The 25,086-nt window shown below is 41.7% G+C and overlaps 1 protein-coding gene and 2 long non-coding RNA genes across 5 annotated transcripts; all 3 read right to left on the bottom strand.

Annotated features, from left to right (window-relative positions):
- Positions 1-4,999: 4,999 nt before the first annotated feature.
- Positions 5,000-10,456, bottom strand: LOC105915581 (homeobox protein engrailed-1-B). The gene is made up of 2 exons (XM_012849742.3): positions 8,583-10,456; positions 5,000-6,262 (listed from the first exon to the last, which is right to left on the bottom strand). Exons 1-2 carry the CDS (start codon positions 9,058-9,060, stop codon positions 5,946-5,948), a joined length of 795 nt encoding a protein of 264 aa, XP_012705196.2. The 5' UTR covers positions 9,061-10,456; the 3' UTR covers positions 5,000-5,945.
- A 1,095-nt stretch (positions 10,457-11,551) lies between these two features.
- On the bottom strand, positions 11,552-11,857 carry LOC110366661. Its single transcript, XR_004931181.1, has 2 exons — positions 11,734-11,857; positions 11,552-11,642 (listed from the first exon to the last, which is right to left on the bottom strand). It is a non-coding gene; the product is annotated as an uncharacterized LOC110366661 (long non-coding RNA).
- On the bottom strand, positions 11,858-24,194 carry LOC110366662. Of its 3 annotated transcripts, none has more exons than XR_004931178.1 (4): positions 23,648-24,194; positions 23,346-23,540; positions 20,920-21,066; positions 11,858-12,033 (listed from the first exon to the last, which is right to left on the bottom strand). It is a non-coding gene; the product is annotated as an uncharacterized LOC110366662 (long non-coding RNA). The 3 variants fall into 3 exon arrangements; XR_004931180.1 differs by having other exon boundaries at positions 20,920-21,063; XR_004931179.1 differs by lacking the exon at positions 11,858-12,033 and adding an exon at positions 19,691-20,217.
- Positions 24,195-25,086: the final 892 nt, after the last annotated feature.

Genomic DNA, 25,086 nt, shown 5'->3' with positions numbered 1-25,086 from the left:
GGGCTGGCTGCTCTTGGGTCAACAGACAACACAGACCTGATCACGATTAAGAAAAGAAGTTAAACAGCTAAAAAAGAAACAGCATCCATGGATATCTAGATGTGGTTTAAAGCTGGTCGGGGTTTATTAAATATGATCACCAAGCCTGACTTTCCAATATTTTTCTTAAACTCTGTCCAAAACCCTTTCACTTGTCCTCCAGTAACACTCTTTGCAGAAAACAGAGATGTTTTCTTTAAGAACTAATTTTTTGAGATGTATGAAGTTCTGAAGCACAGCTAGTGTCCATTCTGTTTTTCTGTGTTGCAGAACACACTAAGTACCACAGCTGTGGATCTTCTGGATGATCTTTTTAATGTTGGTAGCTCTGTTTCTGAGAAATGTTGTATACATTCATCTGGGTCTGAATATTATTTTAAGAGTCCCTCATCACAGCAAACAGGAGGACGCCATGGCACATATCCCAGATGCACTAAACTCCTGATAGAGCACTGTTAGAACTGCAGAAAGATGGCTACTTTACAATTGAACTATTTTTATTCTGACCCTGAGAATAAGCTTTGAAACAATGTATTACACCAAAAAGAGTCACGTATTGTTAAATCTGCACTGTTTTCTCATAGGTTTGGTCACTGAAGTTCAGCATTAAATTGTTTTCTAACAAGATTAAAAATATATTTGTCCTGGAGATTAGCATAGCTAAATCTCCTATTTTGGTGGGTGGGGTGGGGGTGCGGGGGTTGCGGCCTCTTAGCCATCTGCATCAGGCTTTGATCAGTGTAGTGCAGCGAGGTCCGGGCTTGGCCTGGCCATCGAAGGCCTAAGTGTGAAATTGGTCTGATGTCATCCCCCTTTCTTCACCATCACCAGTTTTTAGTGGCTGTAATTATATTTCCGCCACAAAGCCCCTGTCCTCTTCATTCCATATTCCAAGTTTGACTAGGAAGCGTTTAGAGAACTATGGGCAAATCTCTCAGTGGGGGGAAGGGGGACTGGATGGGCAATCTTTTGTTTGACTGAGACACAGGAGACATCAGTACTTTGTGATATGTACTTTTCTTTTCTCTGTTCGTCTGCCCTTTTCCTCTGCCTGTTCAAGAGGTGAAGTTTATGACAAGAGGATGTCTGAACTTTGGATAAATAAGACAGAGCTGTGTTTTTATTTATTGTTTTGCTCGTATTTAACAAGGGATGAAAGAAATGTGGCTGAAATGTTACGATTCACAGAAAACAAGACAAATGTGCTTGATTTAACCATACTAAATAAAGCCCTAGATACAAGTCAATAGACCCAGAATGAACTTTTGAGCGGTAGTTAACAAAACCTCATTACCATCTGTTCTTTAGTCGATGATAAACACCACAAAAGACTCTTAAAAGCTTATGTGAGGTTAGAAAGGTGTTTTTTTTGTTATATTTATATAACAAAAAGTATTTTTTTTCATACTGTTTTCCAAAGCATAGTACAAAATGTGACACTAAAATAATAAATGCTTTCTGCAAATTTAGAAATTGGATTTTTTTGTGAAATTAATGCCAATTAAACTGAAATAGAACACTCGGCGGCAGGGGATGTTCTGGTTTGAAAACCATTGAATCTGTTGAGAACTGTGCAACAACAAAAAAGAAAATAAAGACATACAGGTACATCACAATACAGCTTAATATAACTGAGCTGTTAATTTATTTTAGTAACTGAATTCACTAAAGTGAAACACATTATACAGATTAATTAGACAAAGACTGTTTTAAAGCCTTTATTTCTGTTAGTTATAAAGATTTTTCTGTTTACAGCAAAGAAAAATGCAACATTTCAGATTATAATCTTAAATCAGACCCGTAACAAAACATATTAATACAGAAAAGTGGGCTTCATGAAATGTATGTTTACTACCTGCTTAAAGGTTGTTATTTTGAACGGCACTTTTAGTCGGACAAACAAGCCTATTTCAATTAACTGAGAAGTGCCTGATGTGCCCTACATCAGAGGTGTCTAAATGGCAGTGTGTGGGCCGTCTACATTTTAGGGTGAGATTTCTATTGACAAATTAGGGTTCTTTAAATGGGAAATATTAGATACAACATGAGTGATTTGTCTTTTCATAACCATGCTTTTAATTTTATTTTTAAAACATCCGGCAGCGTATATTCAATTCCAGACGTAGGCCATTGATTAAACTTGGCTAAAAACAGCAAGCATTTCTGAATAAAAACATGACCCATGTTCTATTGTTGTTGCTAAAAAAAAAAATTGGACCGAGAGGATAGAAACCAACAGCACCAAAGTGTTCGAAATGTACAGAACTCTTTCTAAAAAAGGTAAAAATGTGACACCCTTTGTCATACTTTGGATCTTTATATGGTTGAGAAGGTAAAAATACAGACATGATCAAAATGGAATTTGATTGCTTAAAATTTTTTAAGATTCAGAATTCATTGGGCCTGGAAGCAGTTTCGACTTGATGATTTTGAGCAGGACGGCAAAAGTCCTGGCCCCTGCTGCAGGATATCCTTTCTTTAGGCTGGCATTCATTAAAGGACAACTGATGTGTCAAACAGATGAGGGACCCGGATGGTTGCTTTCCTCTTTCACATCTCCAGGCTTTCATGACAACACTCTGCGATTCAACTCGGTTTGTTTATATGGCACAAATTCAAACTGCTTAGAAAGAAAAGAGGTGCCATAACTTCCAGATCTAGAACAGTAACATTAATGCTGACCCATAAAAAAAAACAAGTGTTCAAATGGTACCATGTAAGTATTTATTGTGGCTGGGAAGATCCTGCTGAGGTAAGTCTTGTTATGTTGAAGCAGACCAACACCAGAGTTTCTGTGATTTCTGTCCTGGTCCAGGTTTTTTATTACTCTTTTGTTGTTGTGCCATGTTAATTGTTCCAGTGTCTATTTACTATTGAGATTCTAACAACTCCCAACATTAATAAACGTTGCCTCCTTTTTCAATTCAATTCAATTTTATTTATATAGCGCTAATTCACAATACATGTCATCTCAAAGCACTTTACAAAGTCAAATTTGTGAACACATTGATTTTCCACAAGCAATGTGATGTAGCTTTTCTTTACACCATACGATGTAGCAGGACGAGTCCCTCTGTGGTGTAGTGCTCTTGGATGTGAGGGGATCCGGGTTCAGATCCCAGTTGCATCAGAAAAGGCACCTGCCATAAAATGTGGTTGGACATAAAAAACAATCTAAGCTGGAAACATTTGCTATCAAACTATTTCAAAACAAAAATTTCCTAATCAAATGCCACCCGAAAAGCTTTGTGGGCGTTCCAACTTCTGATGCAGGAACAGCATTGGTACATTGAACATTATATATGCTTTCATATATAATGTCAAGAGCATGCTTTAAGTTTTAACATACATTTAGACATCATGTTTTTTTCTGTAACTTTCTTCCTCACTTGTTAAAACTAGTTGTCGGAGAAGAGAAGAACAAATCTGCCGGATTTTGTCCCGAGTGTTGTCATTTCCTGCTTTGTGTGCAGAATTGTGAAATAGTTTGACCTTGTTCCAGGTTCTGTGGCTCCCCCAGGGCAAAACTCTTCAACTATCAACCCCTGACAGTGCGTAGAAACTCAGCTCCCAGCCTTTTCTCCTAAGTCAAGAGCAGCTGAGCTCCTCAAGTCAGCGACCGTTGGGCATTACTTCCACATACAAGCCAGCTAAGAAAGGAAATGCAGATGAGGGCCTCTGCAGCCATTCAGATCCCCGTTCGCTGCTGCTATCACTGCCAACAGAAAACACCGTGGATCTTCCTCTGGCCTTCAATTTTATGTCCTCTTCTCTTGTTTGCCCTGTTCTCCTCCTCTGACAGGCAGATGTTGCACAGAAGTGCCGTGGTTAAGCACACGAGTTTCACTTCACTGCTAAACATGCCATTCCGGTCACTTTTTGTGATTGTTTTAATCTGCAAACATCTGTCATTTTGTTTTAACCAAGCCAAAATAACTGTTGCAAAAAAGAGAAACAATGTTGATGTGCCCAAAGAGGGATGATAGTTTTTGATAGTTTTTCATAGTTTTTGATAGCACTTTGTCAGGTCTGTGGATAATTTGTACCAATAGTTGATCTGGGCTCTCTTGACCTGCTGGAAATGCACATATTCATTTAAAGAGAAGTAAGCATGAAAATCTTGTGAATCAAGTCATACTGTTATGCATAATATTCAACAGAGCTAACAATGATTGGTTAGGACCTATTACAATCAGGTTGGCTTCCTCAACACATAACCTTTGAATTATTTACCGAATGACAGTTATTACCTCTTAATAATAGTTATTTGCATTTTATTACAACTACGATTTATTTGGAATGAAACACAATTAGAACCTGTCTATTTGGCTAGATTGGATTATTTGCTTCTGTATATAAATTGGATCTGTCTATATAAATAAACTGAATTAAGCTGAATTTATTTCAAGTCTGAGTTGTCAAATGTGCTACTTGCCTGCCTTTGTTTTTGCAGTGCTTTATTAAATGCACATTTTTGTCAATTTTCTTTAGATGTCTTTAATCTGTTTGATTTATTTTTTTAAACCGTAGCAAGGATTTGATTCTGACCCGTGAAGACTTTGGCTTTTTATTCAAAAATATCCTTAATGGAAAATATTCATTGCCTGAGTAAACAGTGCTGCTGGCTGCATTTAAGCTTTCATTCTACTTTTAAACAATTGTATGAACTGAAATATAATAAACGAAGCACCTGCTTTCATTGTGCCTTGAAAGTAGCGCCTCAGTCAAAGGAAATGTAAATATTCATGAGTAACTGATGAGGCACATTTCTTGTGTTTCTAATTAAAGAAAAGATGCAGCGAGTGAATAGCAGTAGTTGAAATGGAGGCAGTGGTCTGAAGACGGGATGTCCGGCCTGCACATGGTGAGACGCTCAACTTCAGGACAGGCTTTTTTTTTTTTCCTTAAAGTGTGTTCTGTTACTGGTGAGCTTGAAATAAAATAAAAAATATCTAAAAAGTCAGATTTGCATTGTTGTTTATTTACACATCATCTAGAAATTATTTACATGCTGTATAAAAAGGAGAACAAAAAAAAAACAACAACTAGAAACATAACATTTTCATTTGGAAACATAGAACCCATTTAAGGAAACAAAGAAAAGTTCACTGCATTGTAAGGCCAACATTTGGTTTGGATCCACATTAATCCGATCCACCAAACACGTTGCATTCAATAAAATGTTTCAGTAGAGAAAATAAGTTATGTAAACATGTCAGAGCCCCTTTGCTCTGGATCCTGGCGGTGTTTGATATAAATAAGAGAATAAACCCATAAAATGATCCTTCTCATTGAAACCAACTGCCTGGTGGAGAATTGGCCCATGGGAACTGCGGTAAGGCAGCACGCGGCTGAAAGATGTGCGTTCACTGGAGCCACAGATCCAAAAGGCATTTCCGGTCACTTTTAGGTCCATAAAATGATTGAAATCATGGAAAAGCCGCAGCGCTTCTGGCGCCCGCTGCTTGCGTCTGATATGCTCTAGAGAGGAGTTACAGAAGAAAACGAAGCTGTGATTCCACAAAGAACCAAAGTTTTATTGTAGAACTACCAACAGAACACCGCAAAGTCATAATGCGGCAGCTGAAGCGCTCTTTGGGTTTCAGCAAATGGTTTTAAAAGCGCGCCCCCCCCGTCAGTCAGCCAGTGCGCGCAGGCAGAGGCTCTCCTCTCCGGACCGCGAGAGACGCTTCTGGGTTGCAGATGACGTAGTGTGTACATCTGAAACATTTGCGGTGATTTATCTCTGAACCTGCCTCAGCCATGATACTTGGCTATGCTGCTGCTTAGCACGCGCTGTGTACTGCTCTGTGCGCGCGGGCATTGAACGCGCGCAGGACAGTGCGATGTCAGGTTATGGCGTCTGTCTCCTGGATGCGCACGCCGGGTGTTCTGACGGCGCACCTTCAGTCGCTGTCGGAGCGGGCCTCCCTGCCGCCGGAGTGGTTGTACAGTCCCTGCGCCATCAGGTGCTGCGCCAGAGAGTTTTTATTCCCAGATGCCTTTTTGATCTTGGCCCGCTTGTTCTGGAACCAGATCTTGATCTGAGACTCGTTGAGGCTGAGCTCCAAGGCCAGGCTCTGCCTCCGCTGCTCGGTGAGGTAGCGGTTCTTCTGAAACTCCGCCTTTAGTCGCTGCAGCTGCTCGGCACTGAAGGCCGTCCGGGGCCGCTTGTCCTCCTGCCTCGGGCTGGTGGCTTTCTTTGGTTTGCGCGATCTGGGTCCTTGTGCGGGAGGGAAGAACACGACAACATTCAATTACATTGTTTTTAAGATATGTTAAAAAAAAATTAAAAAAAATAAAAAATAAAAAAAAGAGAGAGAAAAAAGCTATTTTGCACATATAATACTACTACTACTACTACTACTACTACTACTACTACTACTACTAATAATAATAATAATAATAATAAGATATACTTTAATAATCCCAGGGGGAAATTGCTGAAATATAATAATAATAATAATAATAATAATAATAATAATAATAATAATAATAATAATAATAATAATAATTATTATTATTATTATTATTATTATCTGTAATGGATTGGCGACCAGTCTAGGGTGTACTCTGCGACCCTCCAAGGATAAGACAATAGATAGACAATAGATCAATAATAATAATAATAATAATAACAATAATAACAATAATAATAATAATAATAATAATAATAATAATAATAATAATAATAATAATAATAATAATAATAATAACAATAATGGTCAATGTATCCCAAAGCGCACACATTCGCTCAGAACTTTGTCAAGAATTGTCAATGATTCACAGACTGCTAATTATTTTTAAGCAGACCACCCTCCTAACGGGTTATGCCATGCCATATGGGTAAAACAGTTTAAATCAAACTGTAGAAAGGCGGTTTATTATGAAACAGATCAGTCTTCTGAGATAATAGCTCAGACGTTTGGACAACCATCTTTGATGGAAACCCTTGCATCTGTTCTTTAATCCGATATGTTGAGTGGTAGGCTATTTTTGGATCAGACGTTTTCAGGGACCTCAGTGATTTCCCCGTGGTAGCTTCCCAAAACATGCGAGATGTTTAGGGTTTTCGGCTGGATGGTTTATGTCTTGTTTCTAGCCCAACCAAACCACGGAAGGGGGGAGGCCGTTCGTGGGGGCTGGGGGCCAGATGGATGCCTGCTTTACTCAAGAGATAGCATTTTAACACGATTTTGAGAAAAGAGAAAACAGCAAAAATCCCCGTGGCTGCAGTTTTACTGGATCAGAAGGAGCAGAAACGGAGATGAAAGTGAGAACAACACTCAGACTCCTCTACGGACAGCACTGGATCAAACTGAACGAGTCACCAATAAATCTGTTGCATCGCTGCATGTTAAACTTCCCTGGGCTGTGCTGCAGGAGGGGGCAGGATGAACCATGGCCTTGTTTCACAATCCTTTCAGCTGACTTTGGGCCCGCACTTGGAATGTTGTTTTCACGCAACAAAACCAGCAACTTCTGCGCCACTTTTACAGTTTTACCGAGACTCCGTGCATTGCACTTTTTTTGTTTTTCTTGTTTTAGTTATTTGATATATGAATAAATCACATCCTTAAATTACAACTGAAAAATATGACATGCAGCCAACTTTCACCTACCCCCCCCCCCCCAAAAAAAAACCAACAACATCTATCTATCTATCTATCTATCTATCTATCTATCTATCTATCTATCTATCTATCTATCTATCTATCTATCTATCTATCTATCTATCTATCTATCTATCTATCTATTCAATGCGGTATGAAAATTTAGGATTTGGGATTTTGCCTTTCTCGGCCCCTCACTTTTTACCCTCCAACCCCCACCCCCCGTTCCTTTTGTTACAAAAAACATGCAAATGGCAAAAATAACAAAGAAGACGGAGAAACAATGGCGTTAAACTTGCTTTTACTTAAGTATTTTATGTTGTGGATTTGTAGCGCATTTCTTCCAATTTTTACTTTTATTTTAATAAAGCATCGTGTGACCTTTTAACAAAACATTATGAACGGAAAATCAAAAGTCAAAACATCCAAAACGGTATAATTTAGTTCCAACAGTTCATTTTGTGAACATAATGTTGCATATATGGCCTCCTTCTTTCCAAAAGTTTAATGCTTCGTGTTTATATATATATATATATATATATATATATATATATATATATATATATATATATATATATATATATATATATGTATATATTTTTATCACGGCTAAATAATTCCAATGACGTGATAAATTTAACACGCCTGCTGTGCTGGTGCAATAACAGCTCAGCCTTTGTTAAAAGTGCTTAATTTTGTCTACAAACTATTGTTCATATGATGCTTATTATACTACTAATTTAAAAATTGCTCTGCACACGTTATGAAGTTAAAACGAGGCTTTTACGCTTTTTATTTCCTAACAAAGGAAGCCGCCGTTTCCTCCTATTTCATCTGTTTTAAGAGGTATTTGTTTTTCTTCTAGAATTCGAATTTTACTAAATGATACCAAATGATTGTGGTTGAGATTAACGGACCATTTTCACCAACCTGCGGAAGGCCGATCGGAGTACCTGGTACAATAAACCCAGGCCGGCCACAGCATGGGCTTGGCTGCAGGGGCCACCGGGGCCTCGCTGCTCCCGGGGCTGCGGCAGGACTCCCCTCGGCCCGGATCACAGGCTGTCAGTTCGGGACCACTCGCCCCAGTCTCCGCTTGCTGCTGGTCACACACTGGCCGCTTGTCTTCCGTCCCTCCTGTCCCCCCAGCGTGTTTTGGGTCAGTTCTGGAGGGTTTCCCCCCGGACACTTCGCTCCTTTCCTCCAGCGCGTATCCCCCCAGAACACAGACGCCCTTCTTTTTCTTTCGGCCGAAGTCCGGCCTTAAGATGTTGTCAATGTAGAAGTTGGTGACCCGGCCGGCCTGCTGGTTCCCAGGCTGCTGCAGGAGAGGCAGAACGGCCCGGTTCGACTCCTCTCCGGAGTTCTTTGGGCGCTGGGGTTCCCGTTGAACATTCTCCTCCATCATGATGATGACCTCAAGCCCCAGAGAAAGAAATCCAATATCTGATCAGTCTTTGTCTCCTTCTAACGGTTATCTGGAGCGTTTAGAACCTCTGGAAAACAGAAAAGCGGGCGTTCTTGCAGCTGAGTTGAAAGTGTTCAACTCTGAAAATGCGCCTGTGACTTTTGGCCAAGAACAATCATATTTCCTTTGTGAAGAGAGCATCCCTGGCCACACTCCTCTCGCCTCTTTTTTTTTTTTTTAACCACAGCAGAAATGATTTGTTAAAAAATAAATGCACAAGTAAACCAAAGTGTGAAGGTTCCAGACTTCTTCTGGCTCCCTGCATACAGTTATGGACGCCTCCTGTGACGCTAAATGCTCTTTAATGAAAATGCCGCTCAAACCACTTCCACTAAACATTTTTGGATCTGATTTCTGATTGGCTGCTGGCGTCGTACTACGAGCCTCTCGGACACGTGTTTCTGACCAATAGACTCACAGAGTGTATATCATGTGGAATTCCAGGAATTCCCTTTTCTAAGTGGCAGATCATGCATATGGATCATGTAGCCTTCTTCAGCCAGTAGCGGTCTTTGGCACGGGCGGCACTTTTTTTCAATGACACATAAGGGGCGGCACGAGCAGTAAAAAAAAGAAAAAAAAAAAAGAAAAAGAAGAAGAAGAAATTGAAAATAATCTGCGCCTCCAAATTGGTTTCCCATTATCTATCATACGACAAGCGCCCCTTGCTGGGCAAGGTGCTCTGCTTCTGTGAGAAGATGCTGCAGCCCTGCGCAGCACAGAGGCTGACAGGCTGGAGGCTTCTAAGGCCATGAGGAGGAGCACTTCACCTCTGGCTCTCTCAAACGGACCGCCGGCAACTGGACTGCGGGGGATTCACTTTACAATGCAATTGTCTAACAGAATTATTGGCGCCTTGCAGTGGTACCAACTCTAAGCTGTGACCAAAGTCAGTTACACCAAGGCGCAGGGTGGCCAGGGAGTTTCGGGTAGATTCTCAATCGGCCAGTCTGTTTCAGGCCGAAGCGGTCGTTGGTCGAATTGTTTTTCTTCTTTTTACCCAATAATAAAACGCAGGCCGCGGGTGGCACAGTAGAACAGACTGAGTCAATTTGATATTATGCGAAACACAACCGGCCCCTCATTATTGAAGAAGGAAGAAAGAAACTGGAGTGACTTAAAGTAGCAAATATGCTGGAAAGGAAGGAGTGGAGTAGATAAAATGTCCACGGGATGCAGCCTGTGCTCAAAATGAACCAGTTAAGTCTTGTTGTTTTTGCGTGATTCAGCCAGGGGTCCGTTCTTCGTAGCCTACGTTGTTTAAAACATCCCAAATCAAATTACACATCCAAGATGATTTCATCCGGCTAATCATGATCCGGCTAATTGGGTTCTTCGAACACACCTGTTGTTTATAAATAGTATGGCTGGATTGAGTTATCTGAGATAACTGCACGTGTTCATGCGTTTGTTTAAAAGGGGAAATGTATCGATAGTAGAAACCATGATCAGCAACGCTGCTATTGGCTGTTCAGCATGGCCAAAGAACGCCCACAGTTTTTCTCTCAAGCAGAACACGAGCTTTTAATGGAAGGTTATGCCGAATTTGAGTCATTAATTAAAACACCTCAAAATCTGTTAAAGCCAGGAGAGAGGGCTGGCAAAAATTAAATGCATAAGTACTGTCCATGTTAGATGTTTCTATCACTTTTTACAGTATGTATTTTTGCATTTTAATAATTTTATATTTACCTTGTTCTTTTATGTCAGAGCCTCCACAGGACCCACTAGAACATTGGGACAAGTAAAAGTGAAATACAAGAATATTCTACAAAATGGTAGCCTTTAATTATACTTTATTTTAAAAAGCCACTTGTTATGGCAACAGATCCAAAATCGGTGTCATTCCTTAGACACTGGAAGCAAAGGACGCGTGCAAACTGAGAATTTTGACAAAAATTCTTTATATATAAAAAAAAAAACTCCATAAAAGTTTTTCCTTTTCCAAATCACAGTTTACACGGTAAAACTGTATTGCTCCGTGTCTAGATAATCCATCCATAATTTGTTCTAATACAATATACAGCTCGACAAAGAAGCAAGCCTTTCAAAGTGAAACTAAACTTCACAATAAAATGGCCTGAACAAATCTTCTTACTGAATATGATAAAAATAAAAAGCAAACCATCATACAAATAACTTAAAAAATTTCTATTTATGGCTCTAACACCACTTTTTCCTCTTTAAAAGCCACTGTTAAATGATGTGTTTGTTTAAAACAGCCACCAAGAAAAATCTCTCCACTTATAAAGCTGCGATCTAATCCTGTTTACATGAAATAAGCCTGCTCGCGAGCAAATCATCAACAATCAAATCCAGCTAACTGAGTCAGCGACGTACGAAGAACGGGCCCCAGTAATGCAAATGGCATCATCCCTGTCATGGTTTTTATATGTCTTGCCCACATGCAGACACAATACAGAAGACAGAGTGCAGTTTAAAGGTGTTTATTAAAGAGTTCAGGTACAGGGATTGCACGGGTGTGGAGATCCGTCGAGGTCTGAACGTCAATGCCGGAGGAACTGTGGGAAGAGGAGAGTGTTTACGAAAGACTAAACCAGATCGAAAATCCCAGAAGCCGAGCCGCTTATCGTTTAGTTGAGCGAACCTAACCGGGGAGGGGAAGGTGAGGGAAACTGAGGCCGAGTGTTCACGAGGATGGCGGGTGGTTAGCAGCTGGAGGGCGGACTGATGGCAAGGCGGCGAGGGATCCGGAGCGAGCCACGACAGACAGGGGAGACAGGGGAGACAGAGGGAACCAGCAGAATCCAGGGAAGGGAAACCTCGAGCCCAGCTGGGTAACATCAAGAGACTACGAGGGGGAATGCCAGAGCAACATCTGGGCTTTAGGGATTCTTGGAAGCTGGTTTGTCGAGCGAGACGTCAAGACGGGTGAGTAATCCAAACACAAAACTACAAGAAAGGCAGGAGATCCAAAATTAGTCAGGTTCCAAATATATACGACAAAAACCTCACAAGTTCAGGTTTGCAGGATCAGGTTAGAGGCCACGTCGTACCACAACTGGGTACGGCTCTGGCGTCTTCCTTAAGACACCAGTGAACAGCGCTCCAAACGAGCCGCAGGTGTGGGCCACGCCCCCCAGCAAACTAGAACCACCTGTGAAGCAGAGTTAGAGCACCGGCCAAACAGAACCCTGACAATCCCAGACTTGGCTGATATTATGTTTGTGTTTAGGATGTGTTCAGGTGACATAGAACATTGAAAGGTTACACTATATGTGTATAAATAATTATTATGCTTAATCAATTAAAACGGGAGTCTGCGCTCAAAGGATAACATTTTAATAACTATAGGCTACATACAAACATTGTGTCATAAAACCAGAGACAGAGGACCCAGTATTCAGGCCGGACAAGCATATGAGTGAAAAAACAGGGTTAATGGAGGCGATCTTAGACAATACAGGGGCAGGCAGAACTCAGTGGTCATAATGACCGATACACAAAATGGCAGTCCAAAACAGGCAGGAATACAAACAGGGATAAGGTAAGCTTCGATAATCCAAGGGCAAAATCAGGTCAGCAAAACGAGTGAGCAGTCAGACAGGGCAGGAAATACAGGTTCAGGATGGCTCAGACGTCAAAAAGGCAATTGGGTAATATCAACAGACAATACAGAGGCTGGCTTATTGGTGCGGCGTTTGCTGTAAAGCGGGCGCTGTACCGGTCCGTTGTGGTGAAGAAGGAGCTGAGCCAAAAGGTGAAGCTCTTGATTTACCGATCGATCTACGTTCCTACCCTCATCTATGGTCATGAGCTTTGGGTCGTGACCGAAAGAACGAGATCCTGGATACAAGCGGCTGAAATGAGTTTTCTCCGTAGTGTGTCTGGGCTCTCCCTTAGAGATAGGGTGAGGAGCTCAGTCATTCGTGGAGGACTCAGAGTAGAGCCGCTGCTCCTCCACGTCGAGAGGAGCCAGTTGAGGTGGCTCGGGCATCTGGTTATGATGCCTCCTGGACGCCTCCCTGGTGAGGTGTTCCGGGCACGTCCCACCGGGAGGAGGCCCAGGGGAAGACCCAGGACACGCTGGAGGGACTATGTCTCCCGGCTGGCCTTGGAACGGCTTGGGATTCCTCCTGGAGGAGCTGACCCAAGTGGCCGGGGAGAGGGACGTCTGGGCCTCCCTACTGAAGCTGCTACCCCCACGACCAGACCCCGGATAAGCGGAAGAAAACGGACGGCCGGAATATGGAGGCTGGACAAAACTCACCAAAGGCTTGTCAAGACAATGATCTGGCAGAGTGCAGGACACAGAGGCAGGTATAAATAGGGGAGTGAGCAGGTGAATTGAATAGAAACTAATTACAGGAAAACAGGTGGAACTAATCAGAGGCAGGGAAGTGACTGACAGAGAACCGAACTGATAGGTTGGTGACTGCTGACAGGGGAGTGACAAGCTGATTGGGTGAAAACAGGGAGGTGAGCTCGCAAGTGAACAGAAACTGAACTAAAAGCTTGGAGAACCCTGACTGATAGTATAAAAACGAAGAACAAAAACAAACCACAACAAAACTCAAACTATTCCATAAACCAAAACTAAGACAGAACCTAAAACTAAGACAGAATCGGCAAAATAGAAAGAAGTACAAAACAAACCAATAACAAAACTCCAATCATGACACATTGGTGGGCCGTCCCCAATATCAAGGCGACTCAAGAGGATTCAGCCTACTGAGCTTGTTCATTTTCTGACAGACCTTTTTGTTTTTAACAATATTTCTCTATAAAGAACGATCATGTACCACTGGTTATTGCGAACATAGAGCTCCACAGTGACACCTGGTGGGGCCAGGCCCCAAATGCAGAGACGCCGCTGCATATATATATATATTCAATTCAATTCAATTCAATTTTATTTATATAGCGCCAAATCATGAAACATGTCATCTCAAGGCACTTTACAAAGTCAAGTTCAATCATATTATACAGATTGGGTCAGATTATACAGATTGGTCAAAAATGTCCTATATAAGGAAACCAGTTGATTGCATCAAAGTCCCGACAAGCAGCATTCACTCCTGGGGAACCGTAGAGCCACAGGAAGAGTCATCTGCATTGTACATGGCTTTGCTGCAATCCCTCATACTGAGCAAGCATGAAGCGACAGTGGGAAGAAAAACCACCCATTAACGGGAAAAAAAACCTCCGGCAGAACCGGGCTCAGTATGAACGGTCATCTGCCTCGACCGACTGGGGTTACAGAAGACAGAACAGAGACACAACAAGAGAAACAAAAAAGCACAGAAGCACACATTGATCTAATAATCTGTTCTACATTAGATGGTAGTAGCGGGTGATCCGTCTTCTCTGGATGATGTCACAGTTAACAGAACGCCAGACCAGGTGTACCTACTATGAAGAGAAAAGAGAGAGAACAGAAAGTTAAAGCAGAAATGACAACACATAATGCATAATTGAAGAACAGTAGAACTCAATGTAGTGAGAAAATTAGATCCTGATATACTCCAGTAACCTAAGCCTATAGCAGTAAAACTATAAAGGTAGCTGAGAGTAACATATATATATATATATATATATATATATATATATATATATATATATATATATATATATATATATATATATATATATATATGTACATATATGTGTGTGTGTGTGTATCCAAAGATTAGAGCTATAACAACGAGGCCTCTATGAATGTGAGCCTATTGAATTTGACCTTTCACTGTACAGTTTCTGCACTCAGTCTTTGGTCAGGGCTCCTTTTGCATTGACTACTGAATCACTGCCACATGTCGTTAAGGCGATCCTGCTAAGGTTGCTTCAATTGCAATCTTCAGCTTGTCTGGATTGAAAGGGCTCCAAAATCATCACTGACTCTGCAAACTACACCCTGGACCTCAAGCAACTTGGATTGTGGGCATCTCCACTCTTCTCCAGATGTTGCAGCCTAAGTAAAAAAAAATCTAATAAAGTCTGTTCCCTAATTCAAAATATTTTTATATAAACAATAATATGTTTTCATCCAGCTATTTCTGCTGCATTGGCAATAAATGATAAATAGACTGAATTTATATAGTGCTTTGCTAGTCACACCAACCGCTGAACTCTATAGCCGCGCTCCCCCAATCACCCTAATATGCAGATCAATAGACAACTTGGGTTTAAATGTCCAGGAGCACATCAATATATGCAGGAGGAGCTACAATCAAACCTACAATTTTCAGATCGCAAGACAACAACTTTACCGGCTCTGCCACAGTTGCCTGAAACACTATGGGATTACTGACAAGCTAAACAAATAAGCTGTTGCTTGCCAGATTTTACCAAAGCATCTTGTGTTGGAGGTTTGGTGTTATTTTCAATTGGGCAACATATGCCATTCAACTCTCATCATATTTGGGTTGCCTTCCTCTGTCTGAATTCAATTCAATATTCAGTATATTTATATGGCACCAATTCATTTCAATTGCCTTGAGATGACTACCAATCCAACTGAATCTTACAGAAAGATTTAAAAGTATTGATTGAGTGACCTCTAGCAGAACCAGAATCTGACTTAGTGTGAGCAATCACCTGCCAGGGCTCACTGGGGGATTGGAAAGAGAGAGTATACGTACAAAAGAACACACAAGCACCGATCCAGCAGTACTTTCCATGTAAGAGAGAATTATTACTCCGTATTACAGCTAAAATTTGAAATATAATTTTCCTGTTTTATAGAGATGGCTGCTAGTTTCAGTGATGGTAACAAACACTTGTAATCCTTTATTATAGAGTTTATAGTTTGGGCTTTAGTGATGCTGCTGGAGTCTAAAGCTGCTGTTTGGCCTAATACCCCAAGAACATCATCTTCACTCTGGTCTTTTCAACCTTGTTCCCGATACACACTTGTATTATAGCATTGCTTTTCTTCTTTCTCCAGACAGGCATTCATGACCCACTGCTTTAGTGTTTGTCTGTGCCCCATTCCTGTGCTCTCAAATCCCAGCTGGTCATGGCAGATGGCTGCTCACCCTGAGCCTGGTTCTGATGGAGATTTCTTCCTGGTAAAAGTGAGTCCCACTTCTTGCCAGCTGCCCCTGCATACTCAGAATATGTTATAGGTCAAAGTAAACACAAATGAATTCTGACTGAAAATACCGGAAAATACCAACTCGCTTTATATAATTTACTGAATTGGATTTTCACTGGAGCACGTTGTACTATTTTTGGGTTAAATATGAAGATATTGGTACATATGTGTGAATATAGTGAATTGGGTGTGGAGGAGTGGTGCAGGAGCAGAGAAGGGAGTTGAAGCTGTCTCATCTGCTCCAAAGTTTGCCTCATAGAGTGTAAGATGTAGGGCTTTATGAGGATGTTTTTGCCTCAGCCATGGTAAGAATGACAATAATGACTTTAAAGTGCAAAACCATGGACTTTTGACCGTAGTGAAATTATTTCTATATATGTCGGAGATTGGATATTTGTGCTGTGCTGATTTAGCTCTTCATTCCTTCACTTTCTCCAAAGCTGGTGCTACAGGAAAGCAGAGAGCCTGCACTGTGGCAAAAAAGGTTATAATTAATTCATTTAAAATGACAAAAACATCCGGCGAAGATTTTCACATTTGATATCTGGTATTTGTAGCTATTCCAACAAAAATGCAGGTCTACTGGTGGTTCCTAGAGTCTCTAAAAGTAGAATGGGTGTGATGATCCTGGCACTGGGGCTGATCTTGTCCACAATCAGCACACCTGTTCAGACTCCACCCTGCCTGCAATCACCTCTACTGGTTCTACCTGTCTCCACCTGCATATAAGGCCCGTTCAAGTCAGCCTCCAGTGCCAGATCGTCTCGAGCCAGCCCGGGGAGAACCTTCCAGCACTTATTTCTGAAAACCTGCCTTTCTGTTGCCCGACTTGTTCTCTGCCCTCTGTTTCTGAGCCTGCCTGACCCCTTTGACTCTCTTTGGATATTGGACCTGGAACTGGACCTGGACACCCTTACAGGATTTCCCCTCAGTATTGCCGCTGGACCATTGGACTGACTGTTATTTAGCCCGGACTGCCTTTTGGATAACGTCTCTGGAAAGCCCCGTCCCCAAACGGACCTCCGGACCCGTGCGCCTGCCTCTCTCTCAGCTCTCCTGGCTCTGGAACCCCGGCATCAGGTTAGTGATCTAGCCAATCTCACTTTAGCCCATCACCTCCTGCTAATCACTAACCTGTTGCCTTTGTCCCAGGGGACCACCAGTGCGAGCGCCTGTCGCTGCGCCGCTAGAAGCCGAGCCCACTTCCTGCTTGTAAATAAACTATTTAGGCATTACTGACCATCTTCGGTTGAATCCTGAGCAGGACCTTACCGTAGCCCAGATGGGCTTTGTTATTTTGATGTGTGAGAAATGCGATATATTGTGTGTGAGCGTGTGATCCGTCAGTGAAATGCGTGTGTCACACGGCCAGTGCATGAGAGATCAGAGCTTTGACCATGTGTTTGCTGAAGATGTCATGCTAGTGTCATGCTAAAACTAGCATTTTGCTAACAGTAAATCTCGGGTGGATGTTTTTTTTTTACGTTAAAAGCCCTGACAATTTTATTTCTGTTATGGTGTAGCTTTACCAAATAAGATTTCAATTCAAAATAATATAAGGAAGCATTTTAAGTTCTTTTTGCATTATTTTTATTAGGTGAATGTGATGTTTGTTGATGTTCAATGTACCCTTTTATGGGTTATCAAGAGAACATTTAAAGTAGTTCATAAGTAGTGATGAACCCAATAGCTCAGATAGAGTTTTACCGATACAAGGGATGACGATGAAGGAGTGTATTTGGAGCTAGAAAGATAAGGTGATAATTTAACTGTATTTCATGTTATGATTTACAAAACCTTAAAACAGAATTTAAGAATCAATGATTCAATGGGTAATATAAGGAATGAAGGTAAAATTTGCTACAGCTGTAAGAATTGAAAGGAAAATGGGTTTTACTTAGCTGAATGCAATAATATCATTATTGTGTGCAGGAGGCAGTAGGTTTTTAGTTTGCTGAATAAAAAGCTGGATCAGCTCCCTGGATTCTCTCTGGAAGGGGATGGCGAGCCTGAAAAGGAACTGAACTTGAGACCACATTTTGAGTTGACTGACAAACTGAAATATTGCGCTCAATAGGACTGTTTTTATATTTTTATTTTGACATGCTGGCTTGTGGCTGTTATTGTTGTTCCTGTTAAACTGAATTTTATTTTATTTTTTTCTGTAAAATAACAATTTTTGCTCACTTCTGATTTATCCTAAATTACATGCTGAGTCCGAGCACCTACATTCTTGCCTCCCCACCCAAACACACACACACACACACACACACACACACACACACACACACACACACACACACACACACACACACACACACACACACACACACACGTAAGATTTCTAATTAATCTCCGTTTAATTCAATCCTATGGGTAAACATTGCATGTAGCAAAGTAATCCATTCTGCACATACTGTCTAGTGGAGCCTCAGAGCCAGCAACAAAGAAACCCTCTTCGACTTTCAGCAGGACCTTTGTCATAGACAGCAGAGTGATAATTTATTTAAGTCACCTAGACTTAAAAGCTTAAAGAAATCGATGTTTAAACCACTGTCCCAACCAGACTGTTCAAGGGAATCTTTTACTTTAATCAACTTCTCCATTTTATTTTTGATGGCAGACTGTGTTACAGACTCTGGTTTGCTTTAATTAAATAGGTACTAAAAATCTACTGAAGAAATGTTTTACCTCCACGTGTTGGTTAGTTACAGTTGAAACCAGATATCTACATACACTGTGATTTGGTTCTAATCTTAACTGATTTAAGTTAGGCTAAGTCTCAAATAACGTCAGACAGTGGCTGTACATACAAAGTGTAGTCCTAGATCCAAGCCAATGGTTTACCAAATGATACACTCACTTTAAATTTTAAAATAATGATCATAATAATGTCCAATAAGCTTATGTAGTTCCCACAGTCCCAGGCCTGTGTGCACCCAGTGTTTACTTATTCTTATTTATATCTCAGCTTGCAACCAGCATACTGACAGCAAGGGAAAATAAATGGAGGTAAATAAGCTGATGAAAACAAATAACTAACATGCATATTTAAACATGTCATCAACCATCAATAAACACTATCTTGTTGAAGTATGTTAACTGACTATTTACACAAATTACTTTTACTCTGAGTTGACTGAATTCTTAACCTGACGCCGCCAGATAGATTTGCTCCGCATATCCATCTGGAAACCTTCCGTTGAAGTAATTTTGGGAAGGGGCGAAAATACTGGTTAGCTGATTGGCCTATGTTGGTGATAGACGGGCCAAATAAACCAATCAGATCAACGAAGCATATGACGTACTCGTCAACATGCTTCGTCGTTGCTCTGTTACGAGCAACGACGAAAACACAACCACAAGGCAAGCTACTCTTGCTGCTGCAGGTAAAGGCTCATTAGCTCAGCAAAGAAATACTCTGTAATTCCGATAAAACTTGCTCGATAGCCACGCTAACGCTAGTTTCATCGGCTGAAGCCGCCATGTTCTTTAGACTGAACTGTTGCGCTTCTCGTTGCGTCACACCTCAACCCGTCTCAAAGCCAACGGTGATTGGACATTCGTTTGGTGAACTGCTCCAAATTTTCTTTAACGGAGAGTAGCCAGACTGATCTGCGAGTGAAACCTTGAAAGCTCGCGAGATCAGGATGGTCTCAGGAGGCTACTGAATTCTGGGCTCGAACAATATTGTCAGGATTTTTTCTATGGATGAACCCAGTGATACACCACACACACGGAGCTAGGTTATTGTGAGTTTATTGAATAAGGATGGCTATAGGAGGCTGGAACCAGAGAGGCAGGACTGGCTGGAACAGGGGTGAAGATGTGAGCAAGAGCTGGCAAGCAGGACCAGCAGCACGGCAGAGGGAATACTTGCAGGCCAGAGCCACAGCAAGCAGAAGCTTCCCTAGAAGTTCAGAGGTGAGACAGGAAACATCCAGCAGCAGGCAGAGACTTAACTTGACACTCAGAGGTGACAGAATAATCCAGTAGCAGGCAGGAGCAAACCAGGTAGACAGACGAGGAGAGAGTGGAGTCTGATGACGGAGCGGCAGGGAAGTGAAGGTAGAGGGAGGTTTATGTAGGGAGGTTGGCAGGTGGAGTAAGTTCTGACTAGTTAATGACCAAGTGGTGTGACTGACTGCAGAGGGAGTAAAGCTGAGTCAGAGGAGCAGGAGGAACTGAAAACTAACAGTAAAAAGGCCCGATCAAAACTAAACCCTGACAAATATGGATTTCTAATATCAGTGACAAGTCAAACTGATGTAGACTGTGCATTAATTCATGTGTGTTTGCATTTAATAGGACAACAATTTATTTGAATCTCCTGTCCTAACTTCTCAAACCCCCATCAGCCTGCTTTAAACCCTCCTTCATTGTGCCTGTGTAAAAAACCAACCATCTAACTTAATGATTATCGTTCTGTTGCTCTGACACCTGTCATCATGAAGTGCTTCAAGAGGATCCTCCTAAAGTACATCCCTGCTGGCCTGGACAGCCTGCAGTTTGCCTACAGGGAGAATTGCTCCACAGAGGATGCTGTCTCATTGGCACTTCACATGAATCAGACTCATCTGCAGCATCCCAACATCTGTGTCAGATGCTATTCATGGACTCCAGCTCAGCCTTCAACATTGTGCTTCTGCACTTGCTTGCCCTGAAGCTCCTGCACTGCTCTGCTCCTGAATCAGTGACTTCCTCGCTAACAGGTCCCAAGTGGTGAGGTTAGAGATACTTACATCTGTCCCACTGATCCTCAACACTGGTATACCGCATGATTGTGTCCTCAGGCCTGCCCTCGTCACCTTCTTCACTAATGACTGCTCTACTATCCACCCCACAGACATGGTTGTGAAGAATGCGGAAGACATCAATGACGAGACCTGCTACAGAGAAGAAGAAAACAATCCTACTCAGTGGTGCTCCATGAAGACTGAACACAATCCTCTCTGTATACATGGAAAGGTGGTGGAACATCCACATGCTCCACCAACACTACCTCTGTGGAGACCTCCATAGATGAATGCAGTCTACAAGGTTTATACTACAAGAGTCCAGAAAATGGCCAGATGTATAACCACATATTAAACTATCGCACATGCTAATGTCTATTTGCACACTTTTAGCTTCTCAGGGAGTGTTTGGTTGGACTTCTTTCAAATTGCACAGTTCTTTAACTTGAAGGTTTAAATTTTTGCTAATGACTATTTGCACACTTTAATCTTCTCCGGGAATGTTTGTCTAATATATTCTTGCAATTGGACAGTATTCTACATCCTCCTTTAAACTGGGTGCTACCTCTCCTTTTGACTTGAACATTTGAATTTTTGCTGATAACTATTTGCACACCTTTTAACTTCTCAAATTGTTTTGTCTGATACATTCATACATTTGTGAACAGACTTAACTTGGAGGCAACAGGACTTTCGCTCAGTTTTTCTAAAAAAATATTTTGACACTCATTCAGGAAAGTTTTCAATTCTGGAAGCTCACATTTGAGCAACCTGCAGTTGGTGCACTGCTGTTTTTAAGGACACGGATGTCCACCCTAATAGGCGCATGCTAATTCAGATGCAAATTTATCATCCACCCATCACTGTCCTGGGTCGTTGGAGACTATTGCTAGGTGTGAGTAAAGTCCTTGGTCACCTGAATCATGAAGACACATTTTATGTGTTGGAGGACTGAGCTGTAACCACTGGAGAGTTGGTAGCGCAATCCTCCCCCTCTGTTCAGTGTTGCCTTTTTTCTTTTAACCCCTCTTTCAAGCCATCTGTTCTCCCTGTCCAAAATCTGGACATCATTGTCATCAAAAGTGTGCACTTTGTTATTGAGGTGTAAGTGGACTGCTGACTCTTGCCCTAAGCTGCTCATCAGCATATATATATAGTAAAGAGAATTTGTCCAAGGACTGAACCCTGTGGTATTCCACAAGTGACCCTAGAGTTTGAAGAAGATTTATTATTGACATGAAAAAACTGGAATCTGTCAGATAGATAAGATTTAAGACAGCCTAAGGCTTCCCCCTTAATCCCTACAATATGTTCAAGTCTTTCGAGGAGAATGTTGTGATCAACTGTGTCAAATGCAGCACTGAGATCGAACAGGACAAGTATAGACACAAGTCCATTATCTGAGGCCATGAGAATATCATTAGTGACCTTCACCAGGGCTGTTTCAGTACTATGATGAGCTCTGAACCTAAAACCATTTGCACTGATTGTCATGAAAACAGAAACCAGGCACTGGTAAGTGCACAGAACATTTCCTTAATTGTTAAAGATATCCACCATTGATACAGACTGTGCAACGGACATGCTGGCTGCTATGAGAGCCACATGAGCGCATCGCTTGAAACGCTCACATTCTCTAGAGGACCATCACGGTCTGCCTCGATACCAATGAGTTTGCTGGTGTACGTGCAAATTGCCGCAAACTTGTTGGCCATTTTAAACAAAGCCCTGAGAGTACCACAGAACTTAACCAGCAACTCCCTGAAAATGTGACCAAGCTGGTCTGTGTCATCAACTGGCTGAAAAAAGAAGAAATAAGTCAAGCGGTAGCTGCTTTGTCATCTGTAGCCTACTAGCATTGATTCCTTCATGTTAATTCAGTTTTTTATTTTGTAATGATGAACAATGTTATCTCTGATGCGCTAACTTACACTACCATAATTGATGAGTCTGTTTTATTTATCTTGTTTGAAGCAGAACAAAAGCTTCAAGTTCAGTGTTCAATGCTTGTATCTTTCAGAAACGCATTCAGTTTGTTTTAACTTGTTACCTTAAAGAAATTAATATGTATCTGAGATTTTATTTTGGTTTTATTTTCTAAAGAAAATGGCAATATAACCCCACCCCCCTAATTTTTTTTTTTAATTGAAGGTTGCAGGTAGCACTTGGGCCTAGTCTCAAATACAGCGAAATGTAAAAAGATAGTATTGCATCTGTTCAGTTCAAAAACAATAAAAAGCAACAAACACAGAGAACACAGTGTATGGTTAAATGGTTTATTGCAAGCATTGAATGGTGGAAGATGGGAGAGTTGTTCTGGGGACTGGTCGGCTGTGAAAGGTCTGGTCACCGACTGTGGGTAAGTGTAAGGAATACAACTGAGCACCAACAACAAGCAGGATGGCAAGATGGTTCGGGAGAGGCTGACGTACCCGCAATGACAGGTTGTCTTTGTGGAGGTACGGGTTGAGGCTCGATGGATTCTATGTTGGAGAGTGGACAGGCTTGGTGGTGATTGGAGTAGCGGTCAACTGAAGTGCAAGAAAGGATCTTGTAACTTGTAATGGACATCAGAGTGGATGATCTTCAGAGGAGTTCGGTGGAGTCAGATGCAAAAGTGGATGCACCTGAGAGAAGAATGAAGATAGTTAGCCAGGAAGAACAAGGAACCATGGAGAAACGAGGAGCAAAGATCTGGCCAGGAACTGTTATGGGTGAGCAAATTCTCTGATACCTTCCATCCATCTCCAGCTGCTTTAACTGCTCCTCCTAATTGGCGTGGATGGGAAACACCAGTGGCCAGCATCCAACTGTCACATCCTGCTGGAGAAAGGTACAAACAACACCACACCTCCACAGCACAGAACTGCGTATCTGACATATTTATTAAGTAAATGAAGTAAAGGAACTTACAGGCAGGCAAAACAGGACTTAGGTCAGATGGGGGGGTGCATAATGGAGGGCCTCACAATGAGTGCGACTAAGTTGACTGAATAAATAGGGGCGAAGACAGAAGAGAAGGTTGGTGGAGCAATTAAGTGCAGGTTAAATGTGTAGCGATAATTAAGCAGAGGGGGAGAGAGTAACGGTATGGAAGAGACAGGAACATACACTATTTGTGTTACAGTTATTTGAAGGATTTGAACTAATATGATTAATCTAATTTTTGGGGTCACAAAAACAAGCATGGGGTACAGGCACAGTGGGTAGGACTGTTGCCTTGCAGCAAGAACGTCCTGGGTTTGAGTCCTACCTGGGTCTTTCTGCATGGAGTTTGCATGTTCTCCCTGTGCATGCGTGGGTTCTCTCCGGGTACTCCGGCTTTCTCCCACAGTCCAAAAACAGTTAGGTTAGACTGTTAGGTTAATTGGCCTCTCTAAATTCTCCTTAGGTGTGAGTGTGTGCGTGAATGGTTGTTTGCCTCTGTGTTGCCCTGCGGTAGACTGGCGACCTGTCCAGGGTGTACCCTGCCTCTTGCCCATTGACAGCTAGAGATAGGTACCAGCACCCCTCATGACCCCAAAAGGGATAGGTGTGTTAGTAGATGGATGGATGGATGGATGGATGACCAAATATAACCACAAACCCTCAACTGATCAACTGAACTAAGAACAGGTAGGCAGGAAAATAAAGATCTAACAGAACTACTAAAATCATAATAAACAGAAACAGACTACGACAGGAACTGAAACTAACAGACTGATGAATAAATAAGGTGGAAAACACATAAACCAATAACTGCAGAAGCCCCAGGGACCTAACACTGAAAAAATCTAACTCATGGGGATCCTGACAGTAGTTTTTCTTCCACACTAGAGGTGGCAGCAGTGTACCAGATGGTGATGGAAGAGGTAAGGATGGGGTCATTGAAGGCGGTGTAGGAGGGCATCATTATTATCTTTGGCAGGTTAAACTTCTTTAGCTGTCGCAGGAAATACATCCTCTGCTGGGCCTTCTTGGAGATGGAGGTGATGTTCAGTTCCCACTTGAGGTTCTGAGAGATGATGGTGCCCAGGAAGTCCACAGTGGTGACTAGGAGTTACACAGGATGATGCAGAAGGGTGAGACTGTGCAGTTTCTAAACTCCACAATCATGTTCATGAATCAATGTTTGACAAGAACCACTCATCTTCTGCTACTCTGTCATTTTTATTAAGGTCGCTCTGCTCAGGG

This window comes from Fundulus heteroclitus, chromosome 6 (genome assembly GCF_011125445.2).
Source record: "Fundulus heteroclitus isolate FHET01 chromosome 6, MU-UCD_Fhet_4.1, whole genome shotgun sequence".
NCBI classification, from domain to species: Eukaryota; Metazoa; Chordata; class Actinopteri; order Cyprinodontiformes; family Fundulidae; genus Fundulus; species Fundulus heteroclitus.
Note: the sequence above shows the minus strand (reverse complement) of the source record. Positions and strands in the feature narration are given on the sequence as shown.